Below are 13,547 nucleotides of genomic sequence, written 5' to 3' on the forward strand. Positions count from 1 at the left end.
TGTCTCATTTTCAAGTATGGCCGAGTTTAAAGTTAGGGTTGCTCGCGTCGATGATTGCGATGAAATACTGCGACTTATTAAGGTGAGATAGTTGTAGGTCAGAGATGAAGACATTCTGCGACTTATTAAGGGGAAATAGTTGAAGGTGGTATAATACATGCTGCGACATATGGCGGGACATCGAGTTGCAGGCGAAGGGCGATGAAATACTGTGATTTATAAGGGGAGAGAGTTGTTATGTGGTAGGCGATTTTATACTGCGACTTTAAGACCGTAAAGGTGGACATGGTCAGATTGGGCTGTAGAAGGTGGACATGATCAGATGGGACTGGAGAAGGTGGACATGGTGAGATGGGACTGGAGAAGTTGGACATGATCAGATGGAACTGGAGCAGGTGGACAAGGTCAGATTGGACTGGTGAAGGTGGACATGATCAGATGGAACTGGAGGAGGTGGACATGGTCAGATTGGACTGGAGAAGGTGGACATGATCAGATGGGACTGGAGAAGGTGGACATGATCAGATGGGACTGGAGAAGGTGGACATGGTCAGATGGGACTGGAGAAGGTGGACATGATCAGATGGGACTGGAGAAGGTGGACATGGTCAGATGGGACTGGAGAAGGTGGACATGGTCAGATTGGACTGGAGAAGGTGGACATGGTCAGATGGAACTGGAGGAGGTGGACATGGTCAGATTGGACTGGAGAAGTTGGACATGATCAGATGGGACTGGAGAAGGTGGACATGATCAGATGGGACTGGAGAAACTGGACATGGTCAGATGGGACTGGCGAAGGTGGACATGATCAGATGGGACTGGAGAAGGTGGACATGATCAGATGGGACTGGAGAAGGTGGACATGATCAGATAGGACTGGAGAAGGTGGACATGATCAGATGGGACTGGAGAAGGTGGACATGGTCAGATGGAACTGGAGGAGGTGGACATGGTCAGATGGGACTGGAGAAGTTGTACATGATCAGATGGGACTGGAGAAGGTGGACATGATCAGATGGGACTGGAGAAGGTGGACATGATCAGATGGGACTGGAGAAGGTCGACATGATCAGATAGGACTGGAGAAGGTGGACATGATCAGATGGGACTGGAGAAGGTGGACATGGTCAGATGGGACTGGGGAAGGTATACATGATCAGATGGGACTGGAAAAGGTGGACATGATCAGATGGGACTGGAGAAGGTAGACATGATCAGATAGGACTGGAGAAGGTGGACATGGTCAGATGGGACTGGAAAAGGTGGACATGATCAGATTGGACTGGAGAAGGTGGACATGGTCAGATGAGACTGGAGGAGGTGGACATGGTCAGATGGGACTGGAGAAGGTGGACATGATCAGATGGGACTGGAGAAGGTGGACATGGTCAGATGGGACTGGAGAAGGTCGACATGGTCAGATGGGACTGGAGAAGGTGGACATGATCAGATGGGACTGGAGAAACTGGACATGGTCAGATTGGACTGGAGAAGTTGGACATGATCAGATGGGACTGGAGAAGGTGGACATGATCAGATGGGACTGGAGAAGGTGGACATGGTCAGATGGGACTGGAGAAGGTGGACATGATCAGATGGGACTGGAGAAGGTGGACATGATCAGATGGGACTGGAGAAGGTGGACATCGTCAGATGGGAGTGGAGAAGGTGGATATGATCAGATTGGACTGGAGAAGGTGGACATGATCAGATGGAGCTGGAGGAGGTGGACATGGTCAGATTGGACTGGTGAAGGTGGACATGATCAGATGGAACTGGAGGAGGTGGACATGGTCAGATTGGACTGGAGAAGGTGGACATGATCAGATGGGACTGGAGAAGGTGGGCATGGCCAGATGGAACTGGAGGAGGTGGACATGGTCAGATTGGACTGGAGAAGGTGGACATGATCAGATGGGACTGGAGAAGGTGGACATGATCAGATGGAACTGGTGAAGGTGGACATGATCAGATGGAACTGGAGGAGGTGGACATGATCAGATTGGACTGGTGAAGGTGGACATGATCAGATGGAACTGGAGGCGGTGGACATGATCAGATTGGACTGGCGAAGGTGGACATGATCAAATGGGACTGGTGAAGGTGGACATGATCAGATGGAACTGGAGGAGGTGGACATGGTCAGAATGGACTGGAGAAGGTGGACATGGTCAGATTGGACTGGATAAGGTGGACATGATCAGATGGGACTGGAGAAGGTGGACATGATTAGATGGGACTGGATAAGGTGGACATGATCAGATTGAACTGGAGGAGGTAGAGGTGGTCAGATTGGACTGGAGAAGTTGGACATGATCAGCTTGGACTGGAGAAGGTGGACATGATCAGATGGGACTGGAGAAGGTGGACATGATCAGATGGGACTGAAGAAGGTGGACATGATCAGATGGGACTGGAGGACATGATCAGATGGGACTGGAGAAGGTGGACATGATCAGATGGGACTGGCGAAGGTGGACATGATCAGATGGAACTGGAGAAGTTGGACATGATCAGATGGGACTGGAGAAGGTGGACATGGTCAGATGGGACTGGCGAAGGTGGACATGATCAGATGGGAGTGGAGAAGGTGGACATGATCAGATGGAACTCGAGGAGGTGGACATGATCAGATGGGACTGGAGAAGGTGGACATGATCAGATGGAACTGGAGAAGGTGGACATGGTCAGATGGAACTGGAGAAGTTGGACATGATCAGATTGGACTGGCGAAGGTGGACATGATCAGATGGGACTGGCGAAGGTGGACATGATCAGATGGGACTGGCGAAGGTGGACATGATCAGATGGGACTGGAGGAGGTGGACATGGTCAGATTGGACTGGAGATGGTGGACATGATCAGATGGGACTGGAGAAGGTGGACATGATCAGATGGGACTGGAGAAGGTGGACATGGTCAGATGGGACTGGCGAAGGTGGACATGATCAGATGGGACTGGAGGAGGTGGAAATGGTCAGATTGGACTGGAGATGGTGGACATGATCAGATGGGACTGGAGAAGGTGGACATGATCAGATGGGACTGGAGAAGGTGGACATGGTCAGATGGGACTGGAGAAGGTGGACATGATCAGATGGGACTGGAGACGGTGGACATGGTCACATGGGACTGGAGGAGGTGGACATGGTGAGATGGGACTGGAGAAGGTGGACATGATCAGATTGGACTGGAGAAGGTGGACATGATCAGATGGGACTGGAGAATGTGGACATGGTCAGATGGGAGTGGAGAAGGTGGACATGATCGGATGGGACTGGAGAAGGTGGACATGATCAGATGAGACTGGAGAAGGTGGACATGGTCAGATGGGACTGGAGAAGGTGGACATGGTCAGATGGAACTGGAGGAGGTGGACATGGTCAGATTGGACTGGAGAAGGTGGACATGATCAGATGGGACTGGAGAAGGTGGACATGATCAGATGGAAGTGGTGAAGGTGGACATGATCAGATGGAACTGGAGGAGGTGGACAAGGTCAGACAAGGTGTGTATAAGTATAACTTATATATATTTAACAAACTATATGGAATGGAACTTCTGTATTGCTTATCGAGGGGTGCCTGAAAGGTTCTGAGACTAACTACGAATGATGTACACTCCGCCATTAACAGCATGTATTACGTACAACAGTTTCCATGCTTACAGGCTGTATTAGAGCGAAATACACAACAGGCAGCACATTTCTGCAGACATCAATAGTAGGTATTCTCTGTTGCTGAACACAATTTGCTACAACACTGTCATCAAGTATCTTAAACTGAAAGGGCCATACAAAACACAGCTGCACGTATTGTTACAAGAACTTCAAAATGGACTCCTGCTACTCCTTCTCTGATGTCGCTATATTGGTTGCCCCTCAAAGTGAGAATAGATTTTAAACTACTGACATAAGCCTTTAAATGCTTCGAGGAATCAGCCCCTTGGTATCTGATGGAAGTTTTTCCTTAATACTAGCCATCCAGGTCTCTCCGTTCTGAAAGTGAACACCTGCTGCAAGTGACAGAAACTGCTTGAAGACCTTTGGTCACAGATCCCCTCGCCTTGACTTTATCCGTGCTGTAAGCACAACTTACTTCAACGTGTAAGCCATGAGCATGATTTCAGTGAATGGAATCTGTCGCATTATAAATGAACTAGGCATATCAAACATAACGGCCGTTTTCCCGAGGCAAGGGAGTTAACCTACTATACTAATCCAGTTTCCACCCTTGACGAACGAGGTTGAAATTTCTGGGCTGGAGTGTAGTGCCACCAGTAGCTCTTACGAGTCATGTCCCTTCTATGTCCCTCCTATTGACCAATCATATTCCATCGCTCACATTGTGGTGCCCAGTCAAGACGAGCTGATCGATGATCAAGGTCTAGTTTGTAACAACATGTGTCTTACCTTGCAAAGTGCATGAAATCAGGTGTGCACCTTCATTAATGACATGAAAAGATATGGAAAATATCTGTCGACGCCTAGTTGACGGTACTCATCTTTTGCAAATCCGTCAGTCGACAGAAATCTGCACGTTAAACTCCATGTAGCTTACGAACCGGATGTCGATTTCGTTACGCGATTGTGATTGGAGTATGCATAGACTTGTTAGTCCAGCCAAAATGTAACCAAAACATTCCAGCCTAGTTCGACAAGGGTGGAAACTGGATTTTTAGAATAGCTTAACTTCCTTGCCTCGGGAAGATGGGTTCCAAGGCTTCCGATTCCTGATCAGAAACACTCCAGGTTCATCACTCTTGTGAGGTTTTACATAGATTCAAAACACTCCAAGCTGATTTTGTGGAGGGATTTGTAACCTTACATGAATGAGTCTTGGGTTCTCCTCTGTCATTCAATGAAACATTTAGCGTCTGTTCCAACAGCCAGCAACGTGATGTCTTCTGGGATTCCAAAGGAATCCAACTGGTGGAATACCTCCTAAGTGGTCGGACCATTAATGGCCAATATTATGCTCATCTGGCTAAACGTCTTGAAAAAACTCACTAAAGATGTGGTGTTGCCCTAAGACATGCAGTGCCCCTGTGATCAAGTCTGTTGTCTCCATTCCTGCAGGGCATGAGTTTTCCACCACTTCCCAAACTCGAAGAAAGAATCGCCTAGCAAGCATTATGCAAATTTTAGGATGATGACGTCATATCTGCTGTGGTGTAAGTTTTACACAACCAGGAGTCATCTACAACAGTGAGAACCAGGCACTCCATTATCGTTGGAAGAAGTGGGTGGACCTCGAGAGGGGATTAGGTTGAAAAATAATTAGCAACTAAGTACATCCATTGTTCGGCCCAGAACGTTTTACTCACCGCTCGTAGCATTGCCCCACCTGTGACTCAAAGACATCTTAAACTGATTGGCCCGGTAGGGGTGGTATATGCCCTCTTCTTGGTTTGTGTAATTGTCCCCCAAGTGATCCATAGCTACATTCAATATCAGAGTAATGTATACATCTGCTGTATTTGCCCTCAATATATGAGTATGGAAGTCAATATCGTGTATGAAGCTCACTGAAGTATCGTTGTGTTACGTTACAGGGCTTGGCGGAGTTTGAGAAGAAGCTGCACCTTTTGCGGACTGATACAGAGAGTAAGTTGACATCTGGATTAACTGCGTCATATAAAGAAATTATTACACAAGAAACACTGAAGACAATATTGTCAAAAGTGGAATCCTTTTTGGTCTTTACCAGTATCTGGGCTGTTGATGTTCACACAAAACTAATGTCATCAAAACTGTTACCACAAGATATAATGGTTGATAAGCACAAATAAGCAATGACTTTAACGCTGAGAAAGCATTACATGTATATATGCACATACACTGTAACTTGGGACATAGCAGAAGTAGGGGATATCGAAAATTATATCTGACTTTCTTCAGAAATGGCATACATAAGTGACCTATTTTGTATTGTTACTTGGGGCCAACGGAAAGCCCCTATACGCACCTTTCACTGCGCGTGCATCTTGTGACGGTCCTTTGCACATGTAAAATATGCATTTAGGATTTTTGCTCTTGTATTGGAACCTTTATTAAGATCAGTGTGAATCTAGCTTGCCGAAGAGGCTTGATGACAGCACGGTTACAGCACGCACCTGATCATCGTTTGGTGTCCAATATCTGATGCTAGGTATGCTTCAGATTGGTAGAAGTCAGCATATTGTACACTTAATGTGTTCCCAGTCTGTGATTAGCAGACACATTTCTACGTTGAACCAGGGCTGTAGAGCTGCAGCAGTCCTCCAGGGTCGTTTCATCAGGATCCGTCTCGCCAACACCATCTCATTTCATCTGGATCTGTGTTGGATCTGTGTTGGATCTGGATCTCGATGACCACGCGTAACCCCACTTTGACCGATCTCCTCAATGTGGCTGATGCCAGTAAGGGGAATAGCCGATGGTCATGTGTCCTCTGTCGAATCCAGATTGAGTCTTGGTCTCCTTGCACGGCGTACTCGTGTTTGGAAATGTGCCATAGAACGTTAGCAGACGTCAGTGTCTGTCCATCAGTATGGCGTTGATGATATGGTCTTGGTACCAGAATGATGGACAGAACGCCATTACACAGCATAGAGAAATGACTGCTAAGTGTAGCATAAAGTGTATAAACTACACAGTACAGACATACGACAGCACTGTTCCATATGTACACATACTATGTTATGCGTGTACATGTTATGCGTGTACATGTTATGCGTGTACATGTTACATGTTATGCGTCTACATGTTATGTTGCTACATGTTATATGGCTACATATTATGCGTCTACATGTTATATGGCTACATATTATGCGTCTACATGTTATGCGTCTACATGTTATGCGTCTACATGTTATGTGTCTACATGTTATGTGGCTACATGTTATGTGTCTACATGTTATGCGTCTACATGTTATGTGTCTACATGTTATGCGCCTACATGTTATGTGTCTACATGTTATGCGTCTACATGTTATGTGGCTACATGTTATGTGTCTACATGTTATGCGTCTACATGTTATGTGGCTACATACTTTGCGTCTACATGTTATGTGGCTACATGTTATGTGTCTACATGTTATGTGTCTGCATGTTATGTGTATGCATGTTATGCGTCTACATGTTATGCGTCTACATGTTATCTGTCTACATGTTATGTGTCTACATGTTATGTGGCTACATGTTATGCACCTACATATTATGCGTCTACATGTTATGCGTCGACATGTTATGCGTCGACATGTCATGTGTCTACATGTTATGTGGCTACATGTTATGCGTCTAAATGTTATGCGTCTACATGTTATGTGGCTACATGTTATGTGGCTACATGTAATGCGTCTACATGTTTTGTGGCTACATGTCATGTGTCTACATGTTATGTTGCTACATGTTATGCGTCTAAATGTTATGCGTCTACATGTTATGTGGCTACATGTTATGTGGCTACATGTAATGCGTCTACATGTTTTGTGGCTACATGTTATGCGTCTACATGTTATGTGTCTGCATGTTATGCGTCTACATGTTATGCGCCTACATGGTATGTGTCTTCATGTTATGCGCCTACATGTTATGTGTCTACATGGTATGCGGCTACATGTTATGATCCTACATGTTATGTGTCTACATGTTATGCGTCTACATGTTATGTGTCTACATGTTATGCGTCTACATGTTATGTGGCTACATGTTATGTGTCTACATGTTATGTGTCTACATGTTATGTGGCTACATGTTATGTGGCTACATGTTATGCGTCTATATGTTACGTGGCTACATGTTTTGCGTCTACATGTTATGCACCTACATGTTATGTGTCTACATGTTATGTGTCTACATGTTATGTGGCTACATGTTATGTGTCTACATGTTATGTGTCTACATGTTATGCGTCTACATGTTATGCGTCTACATGTTATGTGGCTACATGTTATGTGTCTACATGTTATGTGGCTACATGTTTTGCGACTACATGTTATGTGTCTACATGTTATGTGTCTACATGTTATGCGTCTACATGTTATGTGTCTACATGTTATGTGTCTACATGTTATGCGCCTACATGTTATCTGTCTACATGTTATGTGTCTACATGTTATGTGGCTAAATGTTTTGCGTCTACATGTTATGCATCTACATATTATGCGTCTACATGTTATGCGTCTACATGTTATGTGTCTACATGTTATGTGGCTACATGTTATGCGTCTAAATGTTATGCGTCTACATGTTATGTGTCTACATGTTATGTGGCTACATGTTATGTGTCTACATGGTATGCGGCTACATGTTATGCGGCTACATGTTATGTAGCTACATGTTATGTGGCCATGTTATGTGTCTACATGTTATGCGTCTATATGTTATGTGTCTGCATGTTATGTGTCTGCATGTTATGTGTCTACATGTTATGCGGCTACTTGTTATGTGTCTACATGTTATGTGTCTACATGTTATGCGGCTACATGTTATGTGGCTACATGTTATGTGGCTATGTTATGTGTCTACATGTTATGTGTCTACATGTGATGTGGCTACATGTTATGCGCCTACATGTTATGCGCCTACATGTTATGTGTCTACATGTTATGCGTCTACATGTTATGTGGCTACATGTTATGTGGCTACATGTTATGCGTCTACATGTTATGTGTCTACATGTTTTGCATCTACATGTTATGTGGCTACATGTTATGTGGCTACATGTTATGCGCCTACATGTTATGTGTCTACATGTTTTGTGGCTACATGTTATGTGGCTACATGCTATGCGCCTACATGTTATGTGTCTACATGTTTTGTGGCTACATGTAATGCGTCTCCCTGTGCGTCTACAGTGTTTAGTAAGACACGGCTGGACCATAGTGTTTAGTAAGACACAGCTGGACCACAGTGTTTAGTAAGACAAAGCTAGACCACAGTGTTTAGTAAGACACAGCTGGACCACAGTGTTTAGTAAGACACAGTCTGACCACAGTGTTTAGTAAGACAAAGCTGGATCACAGTGTTTAGAAAGACACAGCTGGATCACAGTGTTTAGTAAGATACAGCTGGACCACAGTGTTTAGTAAGACACAACTGGACCACAGTGTTTAGTAAGACACAGCTGGACCACAGTGTTTAGTAAGATACAGCTGGACCACAGTGTTTAGTAAGACACAGCTGGACCACAGTGTTTAGTAAGACACAGCTGGACCACAGTGTTTGGTGATATAAAACTGGACCACAGTGTTTAGTAAGACACAGCTGGACCACAGTGTTTAGTAAGATACAGCTGGACCACAGTGTTTAGTAAGACACAGCTGGACAACAGTGTTTAGTAAGACACAGCTGGACAACAGTGTTTAGTAAGACACAGCTGGACCACAGTGTTTGGTGATATAAAACTGGACCACAGTGTTTAGTAAGACACAGCTGAACCACAGTGTTTAGTAAGACACAGCTGGACCACAGTGTTTAGTGATATAAAACTGGACCACAGTGTTTAGTAAGCCGCAGCTGGACCACAGTGTTTAGTAAGACACACCTGGAAGGGTGTGTAAACTGCTGTCATCGACCTTTAATGGAAAGAGAAGCTTCATGTACTATTTCTTAATACAAATTACTCAATGTCTCTGTTTATAAGACCACTGCACGACATTTAATAAACACTGCTACGTATCTGAGTATTTAAACAAGCTTACAGTAAACAAATTAGTCATGTTAGGTTGCTCAAGGAGTATATTTATACGAACAAAACAGGTCATGCAAAAGTGCATTTACATATAAGTAACTTTACATGGTGTACAAATTTGGCCATGTGAACGGCCACGCTATTTACTCAGCGTGTAAAATGACGGCATCTGATCCAAATATAGCTGTGTATTGCACCATGTCTAAATGGCCCAATGATTGGGATATGTGTCCCATCTAAAGCCCCTTCACAGTTACACCCAGGTATTTCCGATACCTTTAATCAACGCCTTTAGGTCAGCATCTTCGGGGAACTTAATGTGAGGGGGACCCATTTTATCCGCAAGTGCAGTGCACACATTGCTCGTACACATTTCCACACCGTTGACTTCCCTACTCCAAATAGGTTCCCCACAGTTGGGCACTCAGCACACTATGCCAACCAATAGATTGCTATGGCAACCTGTGGTCCAGCGCAAGTGGTTTTCGGATGACAGTTGACTATGCTGGTACAGCCGTAGTGAGTTATTGACACATGAATTAAATGTTTCCCTTGTCATTCTAATATTCATCACACTGACTATCGGTGAAAGTTTCTTTCACAATTTCATTCCCCCTCTGTCGTGATCTAGACCTTGTTCAAACGCCCCGTTCCTGTGTTAGTCCTGAACTTAAACCAGCACATAGGAAATAGGAGAAACGTCTTCTGGGCCTTGATACTGCCAGTCGTGCCATTACGACAGACCAAGAAGAAATGGTCGATTCTCTTGTTTTAAGGGGAGCAAAACGTGGAGTTGCACACGACACTAATAAAACATGTGAACGCAAAATATCTATACTTTTACATACATAAATAGATTTACTCCACATTCAAATATACTCCTGTGTATGTCTTTCCATGTGAACAGGGTATAAGATATGTATAAACGGGTATTAATGCATCATATCTGTACATATTCTACTTTTCATTCAGACACTTAAAGGTGTGGACAAAACGTTGCAACAAAATCACCTTGTTATTCAGACGAATCCTTGTCCAGTCGAACTGCATGTACTCCACCTGTATGTACTCGATACCACAGCGTGGTTTATCCAGCACAACAGTAACTGTTAACTACTTTGTGGCGATATCTCCATTCTCACATGTTGATGGTACGGTTAATTAAATGCATATGGTTTACATATACCTATATCTGAGAATGGAGACTGGATACATATACATGTATATTGTATGAATATATTTACTGTGTTTTCAAGTCTTGGTTATATCCTACAGCTTTTATTAGACTCACTGAACCCGCATGCACATGGACTTTGAACATCCTGTCTAGCATCCAGATAGTGTCTATCAATGATCATATGTCTGCTTTTGTGGTGATCAAGTGTGCGAAAAGATGAACCTTTCTATTACAGCTTTGAAAAGGAACGGCTTTGGTGAGGATAAAGTGTTCCACTGTTTTGTTGCTGAAGCGAGGGACCACAAAGGAACAGGTCAGTGATTACAAGACATGACCTGATGTGGTATCTCCAGTTGGTGTGGTGTGCACAATATCAGATAGCAGATTGTTCAGAACGCTGTCGGAACCAAAGTATATCAACTCGGCTAATGATCTCTGTCAGACTGCATCACACACTCCCATCAGTTTTACAACGTCCTTTATTTGCGTTTTACAATTTCACCACCTTGACTAAAATTAACTCTGCAATTTGCTCATATATAAATTATTATTTGGAATTATGTTGCATGTTCAAACATGTTTCCTTTATTTGCGTATTTTGATAATTGACCCTGCTGTTTCAGACAGACCCCTGCTTGTAGGCTACCTGTTGTATGTGTGGTGTTTCTTCTCACTGTCTGGGCGTGTGTTGTACGTGGAGGATCTCTATGTTGATGAAGACTACAGGAGGAAGGGCGTTGGGTCAGCACTGTGGGCCTGTGCAATGAAGGTGCGGACACAACCTCATTCCTCACCCGTTTGCTTTCCTTCTCCAGTAGAATACGTCCCCATCAGCCAGGCTTGTCTTATGAGGTGACGAAATAGATCCGTTGGTCAGGCTCGATACCTGGTTTATTCCTTGGCATCGTATCTGACTACGTGGGACTTTGCTCATAATACCAATCATTGGTTTATCTGGTCCAGTCCCCGGAATATTTACAAGCCACCACCACATTGCTTAACTATTGCTGGGTGTCACTGGCGTTAAACAACAAATAGACAAAGTTACTTGCTCTCAAATAATTGTTTGTCCAAGACATTTGTAGTAATACGATTTTATAGTTCCTATTGGTTGTTGTTAAAGTGTTAATTTTGAAGGAACGCATAACGATCTTTCAGGAGTATAATTGCAGTAGTGCACAATATAACGTCATATACAGCATGTTCAGTGAGTTAAGCGAACCTGTAGTCTACTGTCTACTGTCTACTCTACATGGACGTGTAACGTTCCTGATTCTTTGTAAAAATATGTAACACTCGAACGGGTCACAGCGCTTGTCATGTTTCCCTATACCGTGTGCACCTTGCAGGTCGCCTTGGACAAGCGCAGTGCACAGATGCAGTGGTGTGTGACCGGCTGGAATACATCCGCCATTAACTTCTACAAAACGTTAGGATCAGAGAATCTGGGGAAGAACGAGGAATATATCTCATTTATGCTGAACAAAGACTCTATGAAATCTGCATATTCCAGGATATCACGCGACTGACCTCGTCAGTGTTGGAGGTATACTTGCGAGGCCCTGTGTCCCAGGGGCCACTGGTCGTCATTTGTGTCTTGATTATCATATTTGGTTTTGTCAAGCAATCAGGTCAAGCAATCGCTCATCACACAGAAAGCCCGGGTTCGATTCCCAACATGGGTACAATGTCTGACACAAGCAGGTGAATCAGGACTACAGTACACCGACACAATCAGGTGACCCAGGGCCATATTACACTGACACAATCAGGTGACCCAGGGCCACATTACAATGAGACAATCAGGTCAATCAGGGCCACAGTGCACTGACACAATAAGGTGAATCAGGGCTAGAGTACACTGGCACAATCAGGTGAATCAGGATCACATTACACTGGCACAATCAGGTGACCCAGGGTAACAGTTCACTGACACAAACAGGTGAATCAGGGTCACAGTACACTGACACAATCAGGTGAATCATGGCTACATTACACTGACACATTCAGGTGACTCGGGGCCACACTACACTGACACAATCGGGTGAACCAGGGTCAAACTACACTGACACAATCAGGTGACTCGGGGACACAGTACGCTGACACAATCAGGTGAATCAGGGCCATGGTACACTGACACAATCGGGTGAATCAGAGCCACTGTACACTGACACAATCAGGTGAATCAGAGCCACTGTACACTGACACAATCAGGCGACTCAAGGCCACGGTACGCTGACACAATCAGTTGAATCAGGACGACGGTACACTGACACAATCAGGTGAATTAGAGCCTAAGTACACTGACACAATCAGGTGAATCAGAGCCACAGTACACTGACACAATCAGGTGAATCAGGGCCACGGTACACTGACACAATCGGGTGAATCAGAGCCACAGTACACCTCGGCATCTAGGGGTCAAATCCGAATCTGTTAAAGAAGACAGTTAATTATTATCGTGCTCATCTTTGAGAGTATATCAGCAGTGTCGGAAATAACATATCATCCTTACAGTGTTCCCTACCACACTTTTCTGTCACAAAATCGAATTATTAAATACCATGTCATTCATGCCTACTCGCGAGTTCGACGTCTGACGTCTGACGCCTGGAGCCGTTATCAGTTCGACGGCATATCGGCTCATTCCACACCACTCGGTATCTTGTAGATTACGGAATGGGACGAGTGTG

At 44.5% G+C, this 13,547-nt stretch overlaps 1 protein-coding gene across 1 annotated transcript; it reads left to right on the forward strand.

The window, feature by feature from the left end:
- LOC124129009 (thialysine N-epsilon-acetyltransferase-like) lies at window positions 1–13,521 on the forward strand. The gene is made up of 5 exons (XM_048390613.1): window positions 1–82; window positions 5,557–5,608; window positions 11,090–11,167; window positions 11,478–11,623; window positions 12,204–13,521. Exons 1-5 carry the CDS (start codon window positions 17–19, stop codon window positions 12,381–12,383), a joined length of 522 nt encoding a protein of 173 aa, XP_048246570.1. The 5' UTR covers window positions 1–16; the 3' UTR covers window positions 12,384–13,521.
- The last annotated feature ends 26 nt before the right edge of the window (window positions 13,522–13,547 follow it).

The sequence above is a fragment of the Haliotis rufescens genome, unplaced genomic scaffold (genome assembly GCF_023055435.1).
Source record: "Haliotis rufescens isolate VD_foot unplaced genomic scaffold, xgHalRufe1.0.p SCAF_9, whole genome shotgun sequence".
In the NCBI taxonomy this organism is placed as follows: domain Eukaryota; kingdom Metazoa; phylum Mollusca; class Gastropoda; order Lepetellida; family Haliotidae; genus Haliotis; species Haliotis rufescens.